Genomic DNA, 24,616 nt, shown 5'->3' with positions numbered 1-24,616 from the left:
AGCCCGGGTTCCAGTTCCATCCCCCCACCCCAAGGCTGGGCTTAGACCAGAGACCACACTTGTCCACCACAACTTCCTTGCAAAAACCCTCAGCTCACCCGAGGGCCAATGGAAATTTATTAATTTTTTTGTCCTTTTCCATTTTTCCCCAAGTGGCTTTTCCTTGCAAAATGCCTGACATGACACCAGAGGGGAACCTGGGAGCGGGGAGGCACCCCAAGGGGCAGCCCAGGGACTTAAATACAAGCTGGAGGGCAGGGCACAGGTGGGACAGGCAAGAGACAGCACGAAGGACATGGCTTCTCAGGGAGACCAAAGACTTGCTTTCCTGCAGGAAGCAGCTGTGCCAGAGGGCAGGGGACTAGGATCCTGGGCTCAGAGTGGATGAGCAGAGAGGCCCCCAATCCCGGATGGAACCCATATTTCCCAGAGAAGTAGCGGCAGGGGATGAGGGCCTTCCCTGGTGGGCTCCAGAGACCCAGGGGAGAGTGAGCCAGATGTGCTGCCTCGGGGAAAGGGAGGAGGTGCTAGCAGAGGGTTAAGGCTGGTGCCCAGCCTCTGGCACGGTGGGCCTTCCGCCTCTGCCTGACGTGGGGACAAAGGGGCACACTGGGCAGACAGCGCATGGGTCTGTCTCTGGAAGGGCACAGGGTGGCAGAAGCAGACTCCCTCCAGGCTCAAGACACAAGCCCAGTGCCGCTACCCACCCACCCGCAGTAGATATACTCAGACCCCATCACAGCTGGACGGCTGGAGCTGGGAGTGTGGGAGGGGAAAGCAGGCAGTGGGGAGGGGAAAGGGTGGGCTGCTGGGCCCCTGTGGCCTCCATGCCTGTCCTGAGGTCCAGCCCAGGGCCCTGGATCCCAGGTCCTGGATCCCCTGGCTACTCTCCTGGCCCTGGGCACTGACTGCAGCCAGGGCAGTAGAGGCCGGGGAGACCTCAGCTCTTGGGCAGGAGAGCAGGAAGAAGGGGAAGGAGAGAAACCCAGTGCAGCATACATGGGGGTGGAAGGGAGACCAACAGAAGAGCCCTCGTTCCAAAGAAAGGTGTGTAGGGGGGCATCTTGGAAAGTCACCTAGAGGCAGCAGCAGAGCAGGCCCCTACCCTGCCTGACCACAGGTCCTGAGTGTCCTCCCTTAGGGACCCTGACAGAACTGGGGCTCAGGGCAGCAGGCAGATGGGCCAGAGGGAGATGGGGAGCCCAGGACACCCCAAAGCCACAGACTCAAATGCCCCAGGAGAGGGAGAGGGAGGCACCTCCTGCCCCCGCCAGGGACATCATCTGGAGAAGGTGCCCCCTCCTGTCCCACTTCATGTGCCCCTCCTAGCAACAGCCACCACCAGCCGGCTTTACAGGGGTGCTGTCGATCTTGAGATTGGGCCGCTCGCCCCCGGAGGCTGCTCCGGGCCCCATCCGCTTTTTGATCTCAGCAGCCATGGTCATGAACGCCTGCTCGACATTGGTGGCGTTCTTGGCACTCGTCTCCAAGAAGGGGATGCCCAGAGAGTCTGCAAACTCCTGACAAGGAAGACGAGAGAAGAGGAGGGGAGAGCAGGGTGAGGGGCAGGAGGCCCCAGCGCCCCCTCCCCGGGCAGACCGGCCCATCTGCTACCTTGGCTGTGGTGTTGTCCACCACCTTCTTGGTGGTGAGGTCGCTCTTGTTGCCCACCAGGAGCTTATTAACGTTCTCGCTGGCATAGCGGTCAATCTCCTGCAGCCACTGCTTCACGTTGGCGTAGGACTCCTAAAGGGGGCCAGGGGCCAAAGTTATTTTGCTCCCAACTGTCACCCCTACCCCAGACCTGGAGAACAAGACCTTCTCTCAGGGGAACAGCTCTGGGCCCCCTGAGTCCTCGGCTCAGGGATGCAGAGGAAGCCCTCTGCTCCAGGCTGAACCTTCCTCCCTGCCCTCCTCCATCTAAGACCCAGAAGAGCCCCAGCAGCCTGCCAGCTGCCCCAGCACCTCAACAGCTGCCCCAACCCAGGCCTGCCAGCTCTGCTCCCTGCAGCTGTCTCTGCCTGAGACACTGGCAGGCCTAACCACATGTGAGAAGCAGAGAGAGAGCGGAGGGGAGACAGGAACAGAGAGTAACAGGTCTGCAAGAGTTACAGTTCCCACCATGGCCTGAAACTCCCTTTAAGGTTTGTAGCCTTGGAGCGCAGGAGGTCGAGGGTCCTCTTAGAGGTGGCCCTGGCCCATGGTGAGACAGGACTCCTGGGAACAGCCTAAAATTCATCCTACTTTTGGCACCAACAGCCTTATTACCCGGCTTCAGACTCTTCCAGCAGCTTGCCCCTACCCCACACACAAAGGACAGGACTTTCAAGAAAGTGCTGAAGCTAGTGCCACTTTTCCTCCTTAGGAGCCAGAGGCCTGATGACATCACATTGGCTCAAACTTAGACCTCTCGCCATGTTCCAAGTTGGGTCCTGCACTAAGTGCTGGGGACAAAGGGGGAAATCATACCTGGGTCCTGCCCTAACACATTCACGGGGCAGTAGAGGAATAGACCAGGCCACACACAAGGGCAAAACAGGTTAGAAGGCAGGGACCGGGGAGCCCCCAGACCACTTCTGCTTGAGGTGGGAGCAACAGCAGGCCTAAGCCTGCAGGTGGGAACTGGCCTTGTGCAGGAGAGGTGCCAGCTGGGGAGTCAGGAGGTGCCAGGTCACTGAATGGGAGGGGCATGGTGTCTCTGGGGAATGGGAGGAAGTGGAATGTTGCTGGGATGCACTCAAGAGGGAGGGGGAAAGGGGAGAGGGGAAAGGGGAGAGGGGAAGAGTGGACGGGGGAGGACTGAGGGGGGAGTGGGGAGAGGCCAGAGCCAGACTGTCTCAGCCTGGCTAAGTCTTGGACAACCAGGAGCCAGTGGGAGTTTTCTCAGGCCAGAAGCAGCAAGATCACACCTGTGCTCTGGAAAGCTAGTCCTGACAGGAGACAGAGGCCAGATCAGACCAGCAAGATGGAGACCAACTGGGAATGGTTGGAATAACCCAGGGAAGAGAATGTGGACCAAGCCAGGGAAGCACACAGGATTTAGACCACCGCTGCTGAAGGCCTGGCTCAGCCATTTACTGTGTGACCTCAGGTATGTCACCTGACCACTGTGAGCCTCAGTTTCCTCATTTCTATAAACAGTACCTCCCAGAAGGGCTGTTGTGAGCATGAAGAGAATAAACGCAGGCTTGTCTCATAACAAGTGCTTAACTGGCAAGAGCTGCTATTATCCTCATCACCGCTATGATCATGAGGGGCAGATTTGAGGAAGATGATGGGGAGAGAACAGAGGAGACTTGAGACTGACTGGATGGGGGAAGGAAGAGTTTTCTGGTCAGCCTGACGAGAATTGTGTCACAAAGATGGGGATGCAGCTGGGCATGGTGGTGTGCACCTACAGGCTGAGGCAGGAGGATCCCTTAAGCCCAGGAGGTTGAGGTTACAATGAGCTATGATCACACCACTGCACTGCAGTCTGGGTGACAGAGTGAGACCCCACGTTTTAAAATAAATAAAAATATTAAAAATGTGGATGGAGATGCTAGTTTGGGGAGAGACAGTGAGGCCAGTGCTGGACATCTGAGTTCTGCAGAGACTGCTTGAGGCGGGGGAAAGGGTGTGCTCAAAAGCCAAGAGCCCTCCAAAACTGGCTTTGCCCCTCCTGTGAGACCGGAGGCAAGCTACTTAACACCTCTCCAAGCAAGTTTCCTCATCTGGAAAACACAAACCCCACCATTTAGTTTACTAGAGAAGATCATGAAGATCAGAATTAATACAGACACAAAGTGCCAGCGCAGACACAGACAGAGGAGGGAAGCCACAGCCACGGCTGTTAGATGCAGGAATCACAGAAGACAAGGCAGAAGCAAACCACAGAGTGGCCCCAGTCATGCACGAGAGTAAGGAGGAGAGTCCAGGGCAGTCGGGAAGCACCAAACACAGGGTGATGGGAGGCAGCACTGGACAAACCAGCAAAGAGACATTGACAATAGAGAATCAAGTGCTGCAGGAGACTGAGGAGCTAGGGATGGTACACTTTTCAAGGAGAGAGAAGAGAACAGACTTCAAAGCCATGAGAGGTCAATCTGCTGAAATGAGGTCACTGGATACATGGCAGTCAGGTGGGCCTTGGTAACCTGTCTGGGTGGTATGTAGCTTCCCCACAGCTCGTCCAGAGCTGAGGATATCATGAGTCCCTGGTGAGCTAAAGAGCCCGGCTGCTCCTCAGACAGGGACTCTTACCAGCCCCACGGCTGATTTAAGATTCTCCTCATCCCCAGGGCTCGGCCCTGTTAAGCAACATTTGGTACACAAAAACAAAGCAGGTGGAATGAGCCATCCAGGTTTTCTTTTTTTTTTTTTTTTTTGAGACAGAGTCTCGCTCTTTCGCCCAGGCTGGAGTGCAGTGGCCGGATCTCAGCTCACTGCAAGCTCCGCCTCCCGGGTTTATGCCATTCTCCTGCCTCAGCCTCCCGAGTAAATGGGACTACAGGCGCCTGCCACCTCGCCCGGCTAGTTTTTTGTATTTTTTTTTAGTAGAGACGGGGTTTCACCGTGTTAGCCAGGATGGTCTCGATCTCCTGACCTCGTGATCCGCCCGTCTCGGCCTCCCAAAGTGCTGGGATTACAGGCTTGAGCCACCGCGCCCGGCCGCTGCCATCCAGGTTTTCTGTCTCTGCCACTGGACTAGCAGAAGGACCTTCGGCAAGTCACCTCACCATCCTGAGCCCAACTCCTCACCTGTGTGATGAGAACATAACACAGACCTCTTCTGAGCATCAGAGGCAATCTGAGGCCTGGGCCAGGTTCTGTAAACTATAAGGTTTCGTGGAACCATTTCCGGCTCTTGCTACCACCACTGTCAGTCACATGGGACTAACACTGCTGCTGGAGGCACAGAGCTTCTGCATCTCTGCTTGCGTTGCGCCCCGAGCTCAAGCCTCCTCACTTCTTTGTCTAAGGCCCTCTAATTGTCCCTCTGCACTGTGTCTTCACACAGGAAGCCACAGGCCCATCACAGGAGCCAACCGCCTGCCTAAACTCCCATAACACACAGGTGCCCAGAAAGTCTACAATAAGGTGGTAAGTTTGGCTTGGCGGGGAGGGAAGGTGTGAGGGCTTGTCCTGCCAGAACCTGCAAACAGGGCCTTGGGAGGATCCATTTCTGTGGTTGTTTCCCTCCTTGTGAAATGAGTCCAAATACAGTCACCTATTTTTTTCTTTTTCCTAGTTAGTTCCCGTAAGCAGACAAGTACAGTGTCTTTTCCAGGAGGCATCAGGAAAGAGAAGATGGAAGGAGGAAAAAGAAGAGTCAAAGACCTAAGGCTAAGGAGGCCAAGCTGAGGATGGCTAGTCCAGGAGTACCTGGTCAGTGACGTCATACACCACGATGATGCCATGGGCCCCCCGGTAGTAGCTGGAAGTGATGGTCCGGAACCGTTCCTGGCCCGCTGTGTCCCACTAGGAGACAGTAGGCAGAGGAGCAGGTCAGCTGGGGTCCAGATTCCCAGAGTCCCTTCCCTCCCAAGGCAGATACCTCTGTACCAGGGATTTTGGGAATAGCGACACTCACGATCTGAAGTTTGATAGTTTTGCCATCCAGTTCGATGGTTCGGATCTTGAAGTCCACCCCGATGGTGCTGATGTAGCTCTCTGTGTACGTGTCATCCTGGAAGTTCAGGGGCCAGTGAAATGATGGGAGTAAATGAGGTGAGGCTCACTTGGAAAGCCTCCCTCCAGCTTCCAGCCCCAGCTGGGTCTCCTAACTACCAAGCCCCAATTCCCAGCACCCAGCTGGCCAGCCCTGTGTCTTGCTCAGGGCAGATGTGCTGCTGGCAGGTCTTACAGCTTCAACCCGGTTCCCAGATCTTGTGACTACTGTGCTCTAGGTGGTCCCTTCTCCCCCAAGCTGCCAGTCAGGACCCCAGGTAGATGGTATGGGAGGCTTCTTACTCACAGCAAACCGTAGGAGCAGGCATGACTTGCCCACGCCTGAGTCGCCAATCAAAAGCAGCTTAAACAGGTAGTCACTGGAGAGAGAGGATGGGAAGGCGTGAAGGGAGGCAGGGAGCCCACCTACCATCATCCTGGAGTCACAGTTAGAGGATTCCCCCACCCCACGAGGCATCCCTTGGTTTATTTTTATTTTTTTTAGCAATAAGGTCTCACTCTGTCACCCAGGCTGCAGTGCACTGAAGTGATCACGGCTCACTGCAGCTTCTACCTCGCAGGCTCAAAGTGATCTTCCCACCTCAGCCTCCTGAGTAGCTGGGACTTCAGGTGTCCACCACCACTTCTAACTAATCTTTTTTTTTTTTTTTTTTTCCTGAGACAGAGTTTCGCTCTTGTTGCCCAGGCTGGAGTGCAATGGCGTGATCTCGGCTCACTGCAACCTCCGCCTGCTGGGTTCAAGCAACTCTCCTGTCTTGGCCTCGTGAGTAGCTGGGATTACAGGCACCCGCCACCATGCCTGGCTAATTTTTGTATTTTTAGTAGAGACAGGGTTTCACCATGTTGGCCAGGCTCGTCTCAAACTCCTGACCTCAGGTGATCCACCTGCCTCGGCCTCCCAAAGTGCTGGGATTACAGGTGTGAGCCACCACACCCGGCCCCTGGCTACTCTTTTTATGTTTTGTAGAGACAGGGTCTCACTATGTTGCCCAGGCTGGTCTTAAACTCCTGGGTTCAATCGATTCACCTGCCTTGGCCTCTAAAAGTGCTGGGATTACAGGGGTGAGCCTGGTCATCCTTTGGTTTAGAATACTATGGTGCTCACCAGATCTTCCCACCAGTCCCGGTCAGGGAGGGCTGATGCCTCCCTCCAGAAAAAGCTAGCCCAAAGGGCTCTCAGCTTGCTGAATCTAAATTCTCACTTTATGGAGAAAGAAATCAAGACACAGAGAGGGACGTGACCTGCCAAGGCGACAGAGCTGGGTATCCTACCCTGATTTCTGAGACTTCATGGTTTGGTACAGTAGGGGCTATTTAGGGAATCCCCAGTACATGACCTGTGGTATGGGGAGGCCCCAGAAGTAGAAGTCAGGGCACAGTCCAGAACCTGTTAAGTGGAAAACCCATGTAAAGAAGACTGATGGCCGGGTGCTGTGGCATGTGCCTGTGGTCCCAGCTACTGGGGAGGGTGAAGCAGGAGGAGGATCCCTGGAGCCCAGGAGTGCATGACCAGTCTGGGTGATGTAGCATGACCCTGTCTCTCTCTTTTTTTTTTTTGAGATGGAGTCTCACTCTGTCACCAGGCTGGAGTGCAGTGGCACGATCTTGGCTCACTGCAACCTCCAACTCCCGGGTTCAAGTGATTCTCCCGCCTCAGCCTCCAGAGTAGCTGGGATTACAGGCACGTGCCACCACACTTGGCTAATTTTTGTATTTTTAGTAGAGACGGGGTTTCACCATGTTGGCCAGGATGGTCTCGATCTTCTGACCTCGTGATCCACCCACCCGCCTCAGCCTCCCAAAGTACTGGGATTACAGGCGTAAGCCACTGCGCCCAGTCCACCCCATCTCTTTGGAAACAACAACAACAAAAAACCTGTTATGAAGTCACCAGGAAGAGGTGGTCAAGTTGCAATGAAAATTGCACTTAAGGCTGGGCGCAGTGGCTGACACTTGTAATCCCAACATTTTGGGAGCCCAAGGCACAAGGATCATTTGAGCCCAGAATTTGAGACCAGGCTGGGAAACAGATGGAGACCCTGTCTTTACAAAAAATTAAAAAATGTGCCAGATGTGGTGGTGTACCTCTGTATTCCCAGCTACTCAGGAGGACAATGCAGGAGGAATGCTTGAGCCCAAGAGTTGGAGACTGCAGTGAGCCATGATCGTGCCACTGTACTCCAGCCTGGGTGACAGAGAGAGACCCTGTCTCAAAAAAAAAAAAAAAAAAGGTAAAAGGTAATCACATTTAATAATATTGAGTTCCAACTTGTGACTGTGTGAAGTCACACAGTTGAGTTCCCCGTGTGAAGTACTTCAAATGCATCATCTCATTTAATCTTCACAACAGTCCAATGAAGTCAGTTTTATCACTGTCAACTAATGAGGAAACCAGAGGCCAGAGAAGGGAAGTGACTTGCCCTAACTTACACAGTTTTTCGCTTTAAGACTCAAACCAGGTTTGTCAGACTCCAAAGTCCCTGCGAGAGCCTGCTGGTTCCCTTCTCTGTTCCCCTCCCAATCCAGCTCAGAGCTTCACCCTTCCCCAAGGAAATCTGAGACCTGGATGTGGAGGAGAAAAAGGAAGTGGCAGAAGAGGAAGAAGGCAACTGATACTTGGGGAAAACTATTAGTCCTGGGCATGAGATGTGGGCCACCTACCCGCAGGGGGAGTGACCAAGAGTGAGGAGAGTTTGAGGACCACAGAATCCCGCTGGAAGGGGGAGAGCAAATTCCATGCAAGCAGTGTGACAGCCAAGGGAAGGGGTGCGACGGTGGCGTTGGGGGCCTGAGCAAAAGCGAGGAGACGGCGGGAAAGGACGGACCGTTGGGAGCGACAGGTCGGCGCGACCCAGGCAAAGGGCAGGAGGCAGCCCCGGAAGAGAGGACCTGCGGGAGACGCGACCCAAGCGGCGCTTCTGGGCCTCCCGCTTAGTTGGCCAGTTTCTGGGCCGGCCCCAGGAGCCGGGCTTCAGGAGAAAGAGAAGGGTAGAGGGATTCACTGCCCGACCTAAAGGGCCCGAGCCTGAACCCGAGACCAGAAACTATCTAAAGACGGGCTCCCAAACAGCAGAACAGTTGTCAAGCAGCAGGTGGGGAAACTGAGGCCTGAAGTGACAGGGACTGCGGGGTCATCTGACCGATAAGGCCTGGTAGGGCCGGTGTCTCGGGCTCCAACAGCTGCCCCTCGGGGTCGCCACGTCTGGGCCCCGGGTGTGAGAGCTCGGGGTGTTGAGCCGGGGTCCTGGGGCCCCTGGGGGGAGGGGCAGAACCCGGATGTGAGGGGGGGGGGTCAGCGGAAGAGGGACCCGGATGTGGGGGCGCCGCACAGTCCTGACCCGGGCCAGACAACCCCGGTAAGCGTACAGCCCGTATTCGGGATCGAGGCTGCGCTGGACGGCGCGGGCGGGGCTCACTCACTATTCGGGGTTCATGGCGGCAGCGGCGGCCCGCTCGGTCGCTCCCAGTCGGCTCTGCTCCGCCTCCCGTTCCAAGATGGTGGCCGCTCCGCCCCAGAGGCCCCGCCCGCGACGCGCAGGCGCAAACGTCCTCGTCTCAGGCCTCGCCGCGCTGGTTCTCGGAACTTGTAGTCTGAGACGTTCTCCAACTCAGCCCCGCTGCGCAGTCGTAGTCGGGGAGCCGGTGCCTCCGCGCCCACTCCCATCACTACTGGCGCATTGCCTTCTGGGGCTTGTAGTTTGCACGCCGGACGCACCTAAGCTTGAGCACGGTGCTGGAAAGCTTGACGGCGTCTCGGTGTTTAAAAAGCTCAGTTCAGAGCTGGGCTTGGCACGTTTCACATCTGTCTGACGGAGACAGTCATCCTTACCCTCCCAATACCCACGTTAAATGAGAATGTGGGATCTAGTAAGACTAATAAAAGTTCACTTGTCCAGGGTTCCTCGTGTACTGGGCACTCCTAACTCGCAGCCGCGTGTCATCACCCGCATTTCAGAGATGAAAAAACTGAGTCTCGGGAAACTCACTCAAAGTCAAAAACTTTGTGAAGAGCAGAGCTCGTAAGAGCCCGCAGTCTCCAGAACCCCACAAGTGAAGGTTTTAGGGAAAGCCTGACTTGTGGTGCCCCCACGCAATTCCGGGGTGGGGCAGAATATCTGGGCCCAGCTGCGCGGACAGCGGTTGAGCGAGACACACTGTCCCCCACTCACGCGCGACCCTTCCCGACTCCACCCGTTTAGAGACGCGGGAGGGCCCCGACTTCCGCCTCAAAACAAGCCCGGCTCAGATTCAAACCGTCTTTATTTCTACAGCAACATCTGAAAATAGACAGCAGCCGCCTCACCCGCAACAGGGGAAGCCCCTCCTGCCACCAAGGGACCGTCGCCGCCCCTCGCGAGAAGCTGCAGGCGTGGGAGAGGCGTGGCAGGATGGCTCGGTGGGCGGTGCCCGGGGCGGGGTCGGGCTGTACCTGGGCGGGGCCGGGCGGGAGGGGCAGTGCATAAGGCCGGGATGCGGGGCAGGGCCCGGCGGTGGGAGGACTAAGGGGAGGTCCCCGTCCTGGGGCACGGAGCGATGGCGGGGTAGGACACATCCTTCAGAGGCCAGGAGGAGCGCGAGAAGGTCCCGGAAGCCACTTGGGAGGCGCCACTCCGAGAATGTGGAGCCTGGGAGATACCACCGCACGGAATGGGGGTGATTAAGGCCTGGGCGGTACCACTAGAGGAGGGAGGGGAGGCCCGGGTAGTACCGTGGACTGAAGGGTGGGGCGCGGCCAATAACTTATTTCTCTATATACAGAAGCAACGGCCGGGTTCAGTCGGGAGGGAGGGCGAGGGTGTCGAAGGGCCGGCGAGTGCTTAGTGTTCTTGGCTCTAGGGTCTGGGGAGGCCAGGCCACTGAGTCTATGGTGGAGACTCCAGCCGGCACCTCCTGCTGGCCCTGAACCTAAGGAAGAGGGCCCTGCTGGAAGGAATAAATAAGGGATCGAGCTGGAGTGGGCAGGCCCAGCCTCCAGGGCTCAGGCTGAGATGACAAGGGAGAAGGTTACCCTGAGATTGAACAGAAAAGACAGGGGCTATGGGAGAGACAGGCGGGACAAGCAGCAGGCCCATGCGCAGGGCTGGGGTGAGGGGGGTGTGCCAGGTGGGCGCTCTGGTGACTGGCTGCCCCTTCAGCATTAGCCCACCAGGGAGCTTCGTCGGGAGAGGTCCATGGAGCTGGAGCTGAGAGTGCGGCTGTCAGAGAGACCTGTGCCTCCAGGCTGTGGGCAGAGGGGGCAGGTGGCTCAGCCCTGTGCTGCTGCCAGTCTGTGCCTCCCTGGCCTGAAGGGGCCTGACCCGGCAGAGGCAGCTGGAGTCCCTGAGCTGGGCAGAGGCAGTGGCAGTTCCGGCCCAAGGCCATGCCTTGGTGCCCTGACACTCCTGCCCATCTCCACGGTGACTGTGTTGGCACTGGCCATTTACACATCCACCCCCAGGAGAGGCTGGGTTCCCCTCATGTGTCTCCCCTTTGTCCAGCCCAAAGTAGGCCTGGGATAGAATCCATTCCCTCCCATGTCGGATGAAGAGGCATGCTGGAGGGAAGCTTGGCAGCACACATGCAGCCCCGGCCACAGCCGCCCAGTGCCCGGACACCCACTTGCCCCTACCTGGGTCGGCTCTTCCACGCTCTTGTTGAGGAAGTTGAGGGAACTGGCCCGCTTCATCCTGAGGGAAAAGGACAGCCTGGTATTTGCCCAAGGAGGAACTCAGGGGAGATGGGGGCAGGGAGCAGGGTGGGGCTGGGGAAGGAGCAGACTGGTGGGTGGTGGAGCCTGAGAGGGATGGGGAGGTTGCCTGGGGTCAGTGGGGCACACTCATGGGTCAGGAGCTCATCCGGGGTTGCTGGGTGGTTCCTGAGGCTCACCTTGGTAGGGGGCTCACCTGGGGTTAGGGGGTTCCTGGGGGCTGCCCCCCTGCAGCTTCTTTACAAGCATCTCACTGCTGCGCCTCAGGGCGTCTCGGAGCTTCCCAAAGGAGCCGCTGCGCCGCAAGGAACCACTGCCATCCTGTGGGTGGACAGGCTCACCTCTAGGCCCCACTGGCCACCTAGGCTCCCGGCCCGGCCCCAGCCCCTGGACTCACCCCACTCCACTCAGCTGTAGGTCCTCCATCCTCGAGGTCAGACTCAGACCGGGGCCCGGCACCCCCGGCCACATCTCGGCTGCCACGGCGGTCTCCCCGCCCGCCACTGCCATCTTTCAGCAGTTCCACCACCTTGGTCTGGCTTGCGGGGTCCAAACCCTGAGGGAGGGGCAGGGGCATCAGGCTGTGACTGGGCCACACCCAGGGCCACACAGGTGTCTGCCCACCCCCTCCTGCATGGAGCCCCACCTGCTTGCGGTTGCGGCTGGCACAGTCCTCCAGTGTGTGTGCGGCTTCCAGCTTGCCCTGGCGCCGATATAGGGCCCCCAAGCTGCGCAGGGTGGTGTTGACTGTGGGGCTGTGGATGGGACAGTCTCAAACTCCATGTTCCCCCAGACCCAGGGTCCATCCTGGCACCCAGCCTACAGGGGGCCCTGAGGAAATAGGGACCTCCGGGGTAGCCAGAATCCATTACCTCCCATGTCAAGCCCTGTGCTGGGCCCGCCCAGCCTCTTCTGCCCTGGGGGAATCACGCCAGGGCTAGGGACCTGGCCCCAGGGCCCTCATGGGATGTTGTCACCAGGACCAAAAGCTGGGAGACCCGGAGCAAGATAATTAGGCTGAGAATTAGGAGACAGAGCCTTCTTGGGACAGGTGACCTGTGAGCTGGGCCTTGCCAGATGAGCGGCAGAGGAGGGGTGTGTTAGGAGTGAGAGTATGGAATGTGGAGATTGCCCTGCCATGCTCTGCTCCCCAGCCCAGCCCCGCCCCCTCACCTGTCTACTTTACAGGCCTTGTACCAGCTGCCATATTCCCCATAGGGGGCGCTGTCCCGGCGCTTATCCTGGAAGAAAGAGTGGTCACACTAAGTAAGAGCAGGCCCGGTTCTGCACATCCCCGCCTCCCCTGACAACCACCCAACCTGCCCCACAGAGCTACCTTGCTTTCCTCCCGCTCCTCTGCGTGCATCCAGATGGGCTTGTTGTCCCCTGGGGAGAGAAAGGAGACTGTCAACGGCCTACCACATAGGCCTCACCTGGTTGGGCTGGACACAGGACTGGGGTCAGGGGAGGGGAGACCAGGGTTGGGCTTTGTTGAATGAATGAACAAGAAGACCCAAAACACTGCTGGCCCTCTTCTGGACAAAGATGAGCAGAACAGACCCTTACCCCTCAGGCCACAGCCCAAGACATATGCTAGGCCTGAATGATGGGCCAGGCTCCGAGGGACTCAGGAGCAGATGACGACTGACCATCTGGGGCCGGAGGTAGTTTCTCAGAGTGGGAGATGAGGTGAGCAGGAGTTGCCAGTGAAGAAGGGGATGCAAAGGTGTGTGAGGCACTGGCAGGCCAAGGGGCTGCATGAGTTGGGTGTGTGCTCACATGTGCAAACGTGAGCACTGGTGGCTGGGCACCATCTCGGGGTGAAGCTGGGGACCAGCCAGGCCAAAGTCTGAGGGCCTGCCCAGCTGAGGGATCTGTCCTAGGTGCTGATGGCAGAGTGGGCCTGGGATGCATCAGCCAGAGGCACGTGGCAACCACACACTCACCATTGACAGAACCAAACTCTTTCTCATGAGCACGGGTGAGGATCTCCTTGTACAGGGTCTCTGCATCCTGGTACTTGCCCTGCTTCAGGTAGCAGGAAGCCTGGAAGTGGGAGACCCAGAGAATGAGCAGGATGCATGGAACCAAGCCTTTTCTCTCCTCCTTCCCATCCTCCAGCCCCTCCCAGCCTCAAGGCACCAGGTTGTTCTTGGTCTTGGCTACATTGGGGTCATCGGGCCCGAGGCGTGTAGCATAGATCTCCAGCGCCCGCCGATAGTAGTATTCCACCTCCTCGGCTTTGCCCTGGTTCTGGCACAGCAGGGCCAGGTTGCTGAGCTGCTTGGCCACATCTGGGTGAAACTTGCCTAGGACCTGGGATGGGAGAGGAAGCCAGGGGTTGGGCTCAGGGCTGCCCGGGCCCCTGCCTCCCAGACCCCTGGCCTGCCCAGCCCTGCCTACTCCCACCTTCTCTCGGATCTCCAGTGCCCGCTTGCACAACGGCTCAGCCTCCTTGTACTTGCCCCTTTTGCCATACAGGACCGCCAGGTTGTTTAGTGTCGCAGCCACCTGGAGGTGGGAGAATGGAAGCTCCTTGNCGTGCATCCAGATGGGCTTGTTGTCCCCTGGGGAGAGAAAGGAGACTGTCAACGGCCTACCACATAGGCCTCACCTGGTTGGGCTGGACACAGGACTGGGGTCAGGGGAGGGGAGACCAGGGTTGGGCTTTGTTGAATGAATGAACAAGAAGACCCAAAACACTGCTGGCCCTCTTCTGGACAAAGATGAGCAGAACAGACCCTTACCCCTCAGGCCACAGCCCAAGACATATGCTAGGCCTGAATGATGGGCCAGGCTCCGAGGGACTCAGGAGCAGATGACGACTGACCATCTGGGGCCGGAGGTAGTTTCTCAGAGTGGGAGATGAGGTGAGCAGGAGTTGCCAGTGAAGAAGGGGGATGCAAAGGTGTGTGAGGCACTGGCAGGCCAAGGGGGCTGCATGAGTTGGGTGTGTGCTCACATGTGCAAACGTGAGCACTGGTGGCTGGGCACCATCTCGGGGTGAAGCTGGGGACCAGCCAGGCCAAAGTCTGAGGGCCTGCCCAGCTGAGGGATCTGTCCTAGGTGCTGATGGCAGAGTGGGCCTGGGATGCATCAGCCAGAGGCACGTGGCAACCACACACTCACCATTGACAGAACCAAACTCTTTCTCATGAGCACGGGTGAGGATCTCCTTGTACAGGGTCTCTGCATCCTGGTACTTGCCCTGCTTCAGGTAGCAGGAAGCCTGGAAGTGGGAGACCCAGAGAATGAGCAGGATGCATGGAACCAAGCCTTTTTCTCTCCTCCTTCCCATCCTCCAGCCCCTCCCAGCCTCAAGGCACCAGGTTGTTCTTGGTCTTGGCTACATTGGGGTCATCGGGCCCGAGGCGTGTAGCATAGATCTCCAGCGCCCGCCGATAGTAGTATTCCACCTCCTCGGCTTTGCCCTGGTTCTGGCACAGCAGGGCCAGGTTGCTGAGCTGCTTGGCCACATCTGGGTGAAACTTGCCTAGGACCTGGGATGGGAGAGGAAGCCAGGGGTTGGGCTCAGGGCTGCCCGGGCCCCTGCCTCCCAGACCCCTGGCCTGCCCAGCCCTGCCTACTCCCACCTTCTCTCGGATCTCCAGTGCCCGCTTGCACAACGGCTCAGCCTCCTTGTACTTGCCCCTTTTGCCATACAGGACCGCCAGGTTGTTTAGTGTCGCAGCCACCTGGAGGTGGGAGAATGGAAGCTCCTTGACCCAGGCCCTGCAGGACTCTGGGACCTGCAGGGGATGGGGCACAGCCCCCACCTCCCACCCAACCCTCACTCACGGCTGGGTGGTCCTTGCCCAGTGTTTTCTCCCGGATGGCCAGAGCATCATTGAGTAGGTGGGCAGCCTCCTTATACTTGTTCTGATCCCTGGGAGCAGGTGGGAGCATGGTCAGGGGTGTCCCCCAGCTCGAGGCCCTCCCCAGTGGCCTGCAGTCCCTGTGGTCACTCCTGTACTCAGTGAGTATGACAGAGTGGGACCCAGAGTGTGGGGAGACCTGCTTAGCTCCTGCTTCTCCGAGCTCCAGGGGCTGTGGGCAGTTTTCTCACAATTGGCTGGGGTGTGCAGTGCTGGGGTCCCACTGACTGCCTGGTGCCTAGTATCCCTGGGCGCCACATGGCTCTCCTGCTGCCCCTTTAGCGTGTCCTGCTCTCCAGGTCCCAGTGCCTTTGTTCATGCTGGCTTTTTGTCATGGGAACCTTTTCTAGCCTCTTGTGTTCAGCCAAACTCACTTTCTGGCAAAGCCCCTCCTCCAGCCTTAGTGCCTGGAGAAGCTGTGCAGACTCCCCAGAACCCCTGGAGTCTTCATGTGCAGTCCCTCCCCAGTTCTGGCGAAGCCTGTCTCCTACACTAGACAGTTTTACTTGGATCTGTAGCCCAGCTCCACACAGGTGGGCCCCGAGTCTGGGCCCACAGCAGGCACCAAAGGTTAGTGATCCAGGGCTGGAGCGTTCCAGAAGAATTTGGGCACCCCCAGAGAGTCCTCACCGATAGACCAGTGCCAGGATGTTCAGCATGGTGGCAACGTCAGGGTGGTCGTGGCCTGACGTCTTCTCCAGGTCTTCGAGTGCCTGCTTGCAGAGTGGCACAGCTACCTCGTAGCGGCCCTGTGAGGCGTATTGGATCACCAGGTTGTGCAGGGTGCGGAGCCGGGCCGGGATCTCGTAGCCCCCATGCTGACCAGACACATCCCCTCCTCCTGGGCTAGGGGCTGCAGGGCCAAGGGCAGGAGGTCAGATGTACCATCTGCCCACTGGGCTGAGATGGTACATGCCAGCTGTGCCTTTGAGCCACTTGACACGTGGCCCTGGGCAAGTCACTAATCACTCTTTCTCAGTTACCCCATTTATACAGTGGGTCTAGTTACTCCATAGAAAGAGGGGGTAGAGGCCCAGCTCCAGTACTTCAGGCTCCGTGTCCTGGGGCAAGTCACCTAACCTCTGAGCCTGTGTCCCTGTGTACAGAGTGGAGGCCCCGATGCACGACCAGTACCATGAGCAAAGCAGGCAATGGCCCCAGTGTGGCTGTCTGCACATGCCTCCCTCAGAGGTGACTCAGAGGGGAAGAGAACTCTCCCAAGGGTCAGGGCAACTAGTGGCAGAGCAGCACTGAAAGCCAGGCTGGTGACTCCATAGCTCTTAACTGTGATGTCTGCTCCCCACAGAGATGGGGGGATGTGAGAAGCAGCAGCACGTATGACTGTTCTTAAAGCTCTAACACACTAGGATGTCATGATCAGAAGTGAGGCAGGAAGGAACATGGCAGCCACTTGGTCCCAAGGACCAAGAGTTCACACAACCTTTCCTTCCTTCACTCCAGAACTGCCCATCCGCACCTGGGCTCTGCTCATCCTCATTGGGGAACAGGTCATCCAGTGTGTCTTTGGGGACGTCCCCCTTCTCCTCCTGGGAAGGAAGACAGGATGAGCATCAGGGAAGGAGGCACAGGGCAGCCAGGGTGTCCGTGGGCTGGGGTGGAGCCGAATTTGCTCCATGCTGCCCCTCCCTGCTCCCAGGCCCCCTTGCTGGGCAACAGTGACCATGGTAGGAGCTCACGTTAGGGGAGTTGTCTTCATCCAACTTGCGGATCTGGCTCATGAACAGCAGGTGCTGCTTCTCCTCCTCCAGCTGGGCCACGGCCTGCTCACTGCGCTGCAGCTTCTGCTGCGTCCCCGCCAGCTCCTCACGCAGCCACTGGTTCTCCTGCACCAGGCGCCGCACCTGCGCCCGCAGCTTCTGCTTCTCTGATTCTACAGCCCCCAGGTGGCTCGACAGTGCCAAGATCACCTGTGCAACCAGCCCAGGTAAGGGTCGGAGCCCCATCGACCCCCTCGCCTATGACTGTAGCCTGGGCCTAGTTGGGCTCTGGGACCCAGTGAAGGGCCAGGCCTGGCCCTAGAGTGAGGAGCTATAGGCCTTTTCTCTCCTAGTCAAGGGAGAATCTCCTCAAGGCCTCAAACACACTGTAGTGCAAAGCCCAAACCCAGGAGGCTTGGGAGTCCCCAGTTCCTTCCTTCTGGGATCAGGAGAACCCCAAAAGGGCTAGTTGGGGTGCTGTGCTTTCCCTGAGCTACTAGCCCCTTCCTTCATCTCTCCCTGGGTTGTACTCAGGCCCCTGCTGCCACAGCCACTAGGTTACTGCTCCCTGCCCCAGGGCTAGCGCTTGCCCACAGAACTCTGCTAGATGGCTGAAGAGCCACCCAAAGACTCCATCCCCACTTCTGCTGAGGGGGCCACAGCATCCCCTGCCTTTCTGCAGCTCCCAGGTAGGGAAGGGGCATGTATCCCAAATGCTCAGCTGGCGTGAGGAACCACAGGGGCAGGAAAAGTATCCAGAGGCCTTGGCCTCAACTCCCACCCCTCTCCCCAGCCTCTATAACTCTTTTCCTGAGTTTCCAGTCTCCTCCTGCCTTCCTGCCTAGGTTCCAACCTCCCTTCTTGCTCTCTCTTTTTTTTTAAATTTGAGACAATGTCTCACTCTGTCACCTGGGCTGAAGGGCTATGGCACCGTCACAGCTCACTGCAGCTTCTACCTTCCAGGCCCAAGTGGTCCTTCCACCTCAGCCTCTTGAGTAACTGGGACTATGGGTGCACACCACCACACCTGGCTAATTTAAAAAAAAATTTGGCCAGGTGCGGTGGCTCACGCCTGTAATCCTAGCACTTCAGGAGGCTGAGGTGGGCAGATCATGAGGTCAGAAGATTGAGACCATCCTGGCCAACATGGTGAAACCCCATCTCTACTAAAAATACAAAAATTAGCTGGGTGTGGTGGTGCGTGCCTGTAGTCCCAGCTACTCAGGAGGCTGAGGCAGGAGAATCACTTGAACCTGAGAGGCAAAAGCTGCAGTGAACTGACATTGCACCACTATACTCCAGCCTGGGCAACACAGTGAGACTCTGTCTCAAATATAAATAAATAAAAATAAAAAATTTTTTCATAGATACGGGGTCTCATGAACTCCTGGATTTAAGCAATCTTCCCACCTGGGCCTCCCAAAGTGCTGGAATTACAGGCGTGAGCCACCACACCTGGCTTCCACCCTTTCCTGGTCCTTCATGGTCCAGGGTAATTTCTGCAGTGGTGTCTCCAGCTAGTCACGCCTCCCACTCTGCTCCAGCGTCACACATGGCCTTGATGCCCATGCCCTCCATGCAAACTGTTCCCCCTCTGCGAGAGTGCATGTGCTCCACCAGGTGTGGGACCCCTGACTGGTCCTTTCTGCCTCTGATGGCCAACTGGCAGAGGAGTGAATGTCCTTGCAGAGGGCCAGGCCGTCTGAGACCCTGTACTTTACAGTTGGTTAGCAAATGCCTAAGTGACAGGTGTTTCCATAACCACTAGCTTAAAAAAAAAAAATTCCCCCAACAGCCTGGAAGTATACACAGCAGATGGCATGATCCCTATTTTAAAGAAAAGCAAACCAAGATGATACAACCTCCCCAGGGTTCACGTGCCAGGCAGGGGTTCAGCCAAGCTCTGAGGGGAATAAAACAAGTCTAACTCCTTGCACATCCCAATGGCTCCTGGACATCTCCAATTGCATATCATCCTGGCAGCCTCAATTAAAGGGGGCCAAAACAGAGTTCTGATCCACCCAGGCCCTCTCCTCCCTTAATTTGCTTAAATCACAAACCTGGGAGTGATGCTGCCTTCCTCTCTCTCCCTTATTCCACCTTGGGTCTTGCTGGACCTACCTTCAGAACATCCAGAACTGGTCCCTTTTCTCCATCATAGCCACCCCTTAATTCCAAGCACCAGCTCTGATTTGAATTCCAGCAGTGGCTTCCTAACCACTCACTGGAGAGTGATTCCATCCTCGACCCACTGAGGTTTATTCTCCACATCTCAGCCAGAGAGTTTTTAGAAATTCAAGTCAGACTGTGTTGCCTGCCTGCTTAAAGCCCTCCAGAGGCTTTCTGACTTCCTGAGAATAAAACCCACACTAACGAGGCCATGATCTGGCTCGTGGCTTCTCCTCAGGCCTCTTCTGTTCCTCTTTCCTTTCCGTGAAGCTTCAGTCACATAGTTCTTCCCCGAGTTCCTCCACCACAAACTCCTACCCCAGGACCTTTGCACATGCAACTTCTCCCCTGCCTCCCTTTCCTGGAGACTGGTTCATATCTTCCCTCAGGTTTCAGTTTGTCATTTCCTCACAAAAATCCTGCCTGACCAGTAGACAAGACTCACTGCTGTGAGCTATCATAAAATCTTGTTCTTTTCTTTGTAGAACTCATCACAATTTGTAACAACCAATTATTTCCGTATGTGTGCTTTTGTCTCTTTTCCAAATACGGCAGGAATCCTGTCTATTTTCTTGGGTCCTGTATCCACCTAACGCCCTGGCTGGCACTCAATAACTCATCTGTTAACGAATGAATAGAAGAATAAATTGGTGGGAGGCTGTGTTTCCTTAAGGATTTTCTTTCTGTTCTCATATGCCATCCAGTCTCCCTTAGGTAGAGGGGAGCTGGGAATGGGGCTCTGCGTGGGGGTGAGGGTGATCATGGTCTCTTACGGCAGGGCTGGGGTCGCCAAAGTGCATTTACTTCTTCAAAAGGTATTTACTGGGGTCCTAACACGGGGCTCCAGGAAACAGACGATTCCTTGCTCAGATTCTTCTCCTAGATTACTGGATTTCTCTGGAAGGCTCGATCCCTCCAGTGACCGCCCACCTCAGTACCCCAGACTGACCTACCTGGGCCTCCCCCAGCCCAAGCTCAATGGCTTCCAGGGAGCGACGCAGGAGGATGCAGCGCTCCTGCGAGCCAGGCTCGGCTTCGCCGGCCTCAGGCGCAACGAGAGGAGCCAGCAGGGCACGATGCTCCCCACGCAGAGTCTCCAGTCCCTGGATGACGGCCTTGGTGCCCAGCACGATCTCATCCTGGCTCAGCTTCTCCTCCCGCGGAAGCACCATCATGGCCATGGTTGTGGCGTCTGTGGGACGAGGGTGCGGGCAGGCGGGCGCCGGGCCTGGGGCCACACCGCCCCAGATTAGGTAAACACAGGCGGTCCCCGGACGCCTGGTCCCGTGTGCCCAGGTCCCCCAGCCGGCAGCCCGTACCGTGCCCACGCTTGGCCTACAGAGGGCGCGCCCGGCTCGTCTTGGCCAGGGAGACGCAATGCGGTGCAGCCGGACCCTGCTTCGGCCCCAGACCACCGGCTTAGGCCGACTTAGGCGGCCCAGTGTCCGTGTTTCCCCGGGGACCCCCTAACCAGGACAGGTATGGGGAACGTGGGGGCTCACTCCTGTGCAGGCGACCCTGGCCCCTCCAGCGATCCGGGCCCAGCCCCTCGGACAGCCCCATCCCCAACCGGCAGGCCACGCCGCGGAGCCCATCCTCCCGACGGGCCGACCCTGCGGAGGCCATCCCCCTACAGGGGCTGAGACCGCGGCCCTCAGTCCTTCCAAGTTGTGCCCACTACGACCCCTCCCCTGGGCCAGCGCAACGCCCTGCGGCCTCCCCTAAAAAGGCCGCGCCCCTGCCCTGGGCCACCCGGGACCGCGCCCCCTACCAGGGCTGGTCGGATCCTCCCACAGGCCGCGCCCACGACGACCCCCTCCCCTAGGCCGACCCGGAGCCTCCCCCCGCTTTAGGGCCTGATCCCGTCTCCCGGCCCAATCGGCCAGCGCCGACCTGCGCTTGGTGCTCGGGCCCGGCTCCGGCTCCGGCTCCGGCTGCCTCCCGCTTCACCCGGACCCGCAGCCGCGAGCCGGTCCCGCCACCTCCATCCCGCCGGCCTTCCCAGCAGCCCCCGCGCCGCCTTAAAGGTGAAGCCGCTACCTCGGTGGCGTCGGAGGGGGCGAAACACGCTTCTCACGGCCAGCTCGCTGCCTTAAAGGAGCGCGGGCCGGGCCGGCTCCAGCGGGAGGGGGACGGGGCGGGGCCATCGAGGCGGGGGCGGGGCGAGGACCCGCCCGGGGCGCAGTTCCCAGGGGCCCACCTGCCCCGAGGGGTGCCCTCGGCCTCAAAATGCTCCGGGTCCTCAGGGTGTGGAGCTGCTCGGGAGATTTAACCCGAAGGTACCTAGTGTGGTGCCATCGAGGACGGCGGGAGAAACTGAGGCGCAGGGAGAAGGTTGGGCTTCCCGGAGTACAGAGCGAGGCATTTGCCATTAATTGAGCGCCTACTGCGTGTTGCGCGCTTTGGTGCCCTGGGTTCATTGACTTAATGCTCACGAAGACCCGAGAAGTGAGTGCTGCTGTTACCTGGCTCGCAGATCTGACCCTGGGCTCCGCATCCCGGGGTCACATCTGGTGGGGGACGCACCATCTCTGACAGAGGTGGTTTAGCGCCCTTAGCTCAAGTACATCCGGTGACAGGGAGCTTACTACGTTCGGCTCTGAGACAACTCCAAAGGTTAGCAAAATTTTCCTCGGATAGACCTCGAAGTGCCTTCCTGCAGTGCTCATCCACAGCCCTAGCTCTGTCTTCAGAAAGAGGGCTGCTCCCTTATGTCAGTTAAAGTATTTGGAGACAGCGATGGTGCCCCGCGTGGTCTCATCTCTTCCCCAGGCTGCTCCTGGTCCCTTCACTCAGTCCTACCGCAGTTTCCTGACCCTTCCCCATCCCAATTTCTCCTTTCTGGGTGTAGTCTAGCTTGTTGGTCCTGCTCAGAAGGTGGTGCTCAGCCCAGGGCCCAGTGATCAGAGACGAGGAATGAACTATGCAGATCAGAGGGACGGTACCCCCAGGATGCCACCTGTCCACAAGAAAAGCCGCAAGTGAAGACCCTCTATTTGACACATCTCAGTTACATCCAACCAGGTTCTTCTCAAACCTGTGCTCTGCCAATGATTTTTTTTAAGAGAAGTTCTGGCCTGGCGCCGTGGCTCACGCCTGTAGTCCCAGCACTTCGGGAGGCTGAGGCGGGCGGATCACGAGGTCAGGAGATCGAGACCATCCTGGCTAACACGGTGAAACCCCGTCTCTACTAAAAAATACAAAAAATTAGTTGGGCGTGGTGGCGGGAGCCTGTAGTCCCAGCTACTGGTGAGGCTGAGGCAGGACAATGGCGTGAACCCAGGAGGCAGAGCTTGCAGTGAGCAGAGATTGCTCCGCCGAACTCTGGGCAACAGAGGGAGACTCTGTCTCAAAAAAAAAAAAAAAAAAAAAGGTTCTTACTTTATAAAATACTTTATAAAAAAAGTTTCTTACTTTATCTTCCAAGCTGGCGTGCAGTGGTGTGATCATAGCTCACTGTAACCTCAAACTTCTTTGTTTTCTTTTTGAAATGGAGTCTGTCTCCCAGGCTGGAGTGCAATGGCACGATCTTGGCTCCCTGAAATGGAGTCTGTCTCCCAGGCTGGAGTGCAATGGCACGATCTTGGCTTCCTGCAACCTCTACCTCCAGGGTTCAAGCGATTCTCCTGCCTCAGCCTCCCCAGTAGCTGGGATTATAGCACACACCACCATACCTCGCTGATTTTTTGTATTTTTGGATACAGGGTTTCACCATGTTGGCCAGGCTGGTCTCAAACTCCTGATCTCAGGTAATCCACCCACCTTGGTCTTGGCCCAGCCTGTAACCTCAAACTCCTGGGCTCACGAAATCTTTCCATCATAGCCCCCCAAGAAGCTAGGACTACAAGTGCATGCCACTACACCTGGCTTTTTTTTTTTTTTTTTTTCCAATTTATTTTCTTAGAGACAGGGTTTTGATATGTTGCCCAGGCTGGTCTCAAGTGGTCCTCCATCTCGGCCTCCCAAAGTGGTGGGATTACAGGCATGAGACACCGTGACTGGCATGATTTTTTCTGGATAGCTAATACTTTCATTTGTGCAACATTCAAAAGACATACAAAGGCCAGGCTCAGTGGCTCACACCTGTAATCCCAGCACTTTGGGAGGCCGAGGCAGGTGGATCATCTGAGGTCAGGAGTTTGAGACCAGCTTTACCAACATAGTGAAACCCCGTCTCTACCAAAAATACAAAAATTAGCTGTGCCTGGTGGCACACACCTGTAGTCCCAGCTACTGAGGAGGCTGAGGCAGGAGAATCGCTTGAACCCAGGAGGCGCAGGTTGCAGTAAGCTGAGATGGCACCACCGCACTCCAGCCTGGGTGACAGAGACAGACTCGTCTCAAAAAAAAAAAAAAAAAAAAAAAAATAAAAAAAAGGCATACAAGTTACAGTGAAATGTAGTTATCCCTATGACTGCTGTCCTCAGCCATCCAGCTCCCCTCTTCAGAAGCGCACCTTCTGCTGTGTCTTATGTCCATTGATTATGTTATTTGCATCAGTGCTGAGCTTGTGTTTATCCTTGTTCATTTCAGCTGGTCAGTTTTCCTCCAGGGCCCCTGAGATTGGGGTCTTCTGCTTTTGGGATCTGTGGTCCTTCAGCCCTCACATTGGCCTTATTTTCCAGATACATTGCCATTGGTTGGGCTGGGCTCACACCTGTAATCCCAGCACTTTGTCAGGCCGAGGTGGGCAGACTGCTTGAGCTTAGAAGTTCAAGACTAGCCTGGGCAACATAGTGAAACCCCATCTCTACAAAAAATACAAAAATTAGCTGGGCATGGTGGTGTGTACCTGTAGTCCTAGCAACTCAGGAGGCTGAGGTGGGAGGATGGCTCAAGCCAGGAGGTGGAAGTTGCAGTGAGCAGAGATAACATCATACCACTGCACTCCAGCCTGGGCGGCAGAGCCAGATCCTGTCTCAAAATATATACATACATATATGTTGCATTGATTGCACTTTGGTAAGTCTGCCTCTGTGCACAGAGACTCCATCTGACCATGACTGGACTCCCATCTGGCCAGCATGTTCTGTTCACAGGGAAGAAACAGAATATGGAGCGCAAGGCACTTTTGTTGTTCTTCATGACACTGGGTTTCAAAATCTTTTGAGAAATAACTTTCTTAGAAGGCTTTCCCTCTAGAGATTGAGATTTGGTGGTGCCAGGGTGAAGGTGAATCCTGGGCACCTCTTGGGACTTTTTTTTTTGAGATAGAGTCTTGCTCTGTCGCTCAGGCTGGAGTGCAGTGGCACAATCTTGGCTTATTGCAACCTCCGCCTCCTGGGTTCAAGCGATTCTTCTGCCTCAGCCTCCCAAGTATCTGGGACTACAGGCGCGTGCCACTACGCCTGGCTAACTTTTGTATTTTTAGTAGAGATGGGGTTTTGCCATTATTGGCCAGGCTGGTCTCAAACTCCTGACCTCATGATCTGTCTGCCTCTGCCTCCCAAAGTGGACTTTTTTTTTTTTTTTTTTAAGAGATGAGGTCTCACTGTCAC

General features: G+C 56.9%; 2 protein-coding genes and 3 long non-coding RNA genes across 8 annotated transcripts in view; 3 read left to right on the top strand and 2 right to left on the bottom strand.

The window, feature by feature from the left end:
* Positions 1-73: 73 nt before the first annotated feature.
* Positions 74-9,258, bottom strand: RAB1B (RAB1B, member RAS oncogene family). Its single transcript, XM_017857195.1, has 6 exons — positions 9,091-9,258; positions 5,957-6,029; positions 5,573-5,668; positions 5,365-5,460; positions 1,615-1,746; positions 74-1,520 (listed from the first exon to the last, which is right to left on the bottom strand). The coding sequence occupies exons 1-6, from the start codon at positions 9,102-9,104 to the stop codon at positions 1,326-1,328; spliced, it is 606 nt and encodes a 201-aa protein (XP_017712684.1). The 5' UTR covers positions 9,105-9,258; the 3' UTR covers positions 74-1,325.
* A 654-nt stretch (positions 9,259-9,912) lies between these two features.
* KLC2 (kinesin light chain 2) lies at positions 9,913-21,269 on the bottom strand. Of its 4 annotated transcripts, none has more exons than XM_017857193.1 (16): positions 21,159-21,269; positions 20,072-20,346; positions 16,929-17,159; positions 16,709-16,778; positions 15,862-16,084; positions 15,155-15,242; positions 14,950-15,051; positions 14,683-14,856; positions 14,486-14,585; positions 12,693-12,742; positions 12,530-12,597; positions 12,003-12,111; positions 11,754-11,912; positions 11,553-11,677; positions 11,279-11,336; positions 9,913-10,891 (listed from the first exon to the last, which is right to left on the bottom strand). In XM_017857193.1, the coding sequence occupies exons 2-16, from the start codon at positions 20,297-20,299 to the stop codon at positions 10,808-10,810; spliced, it is 1,869 nt and encodes a 622-aa protein (XP_017712682.1). In that variant the 5' UTR covers positions 20,300-20,346; positions 21,159-21,269; the 3' UTR covers positions 9,913-10,807. The 4 variants fall into 4 exon arrangements, with proteins under 4 accessions (XP_017712682.1, XP_017712680.1, XP_017712681.1 ...); XM_017857191.1 differs by having other exon boundaries at positions 21,012-21,180; XM_017857192.1 differs by having other exon boundaries at positions 20,072-20,310; positions 21,012-21,180.
* LOC108518651 (uncharacterized) lies at positions 12,528-13,400 on the top strand. The gene is made up of 3 exons (XR_001882442.1): positions 12,528-12,622; positions 12,930-13,045; positions 13,240-13,400. It is a non-coding gene; the product is annotated as an uncharacterized LOC108518651 (long non-coding RNA).
* On the top strand, positions 13,943-17,090 carry LOC108518652 (uncharacterized). The gene is made up of 4 exons (XR_001882443.1): positions 13,943-14,226; positions 14,423-14,520; positions 15,022-15,211; positions 17,001-17,090. It is a non-coding gene; the product is annotated as an uncharacterized LOC108518652 (long non-coding RNA).
* Positions 20,302-24,616, top strand: part of LOC108518654 (uncharacterized) — a 19,933-nt gene continuing 15,618 nt past the window's right edge. Inside the window, exon 1 of the long non-coding RNA XR_001882444.1 lies at positions 20,302-20,597. This is a non-coding gene — a long non-coding RNA (uncharacterized LOC108518654). The remainder of the gene's footprint in view (positions 20,598-24,616) is intronic.

Source organism: Rhinopithecus bieti, unplaced genomic scaffold, assembly GCF_001698545.2.
Source record: "Rhinopithecus bieti isolate Rb0 unplaced genomic scaffold, ASM169854v2 scaffold_44159, whole genome shotgun sequence".
In the NCBI taxonomy this organism is placed as follows: domain Eukaryota; kingdom Metazoa; phylum Chordata; class Mammalia; order Primates; family Cercopithecidae; genus Rhinopithecus; species Rhinopithecus bieti.
Note: the sequence above shows the minus strand (reverse complement) of the source record. Positions and strands in the feature narration are given on the sequence as shown.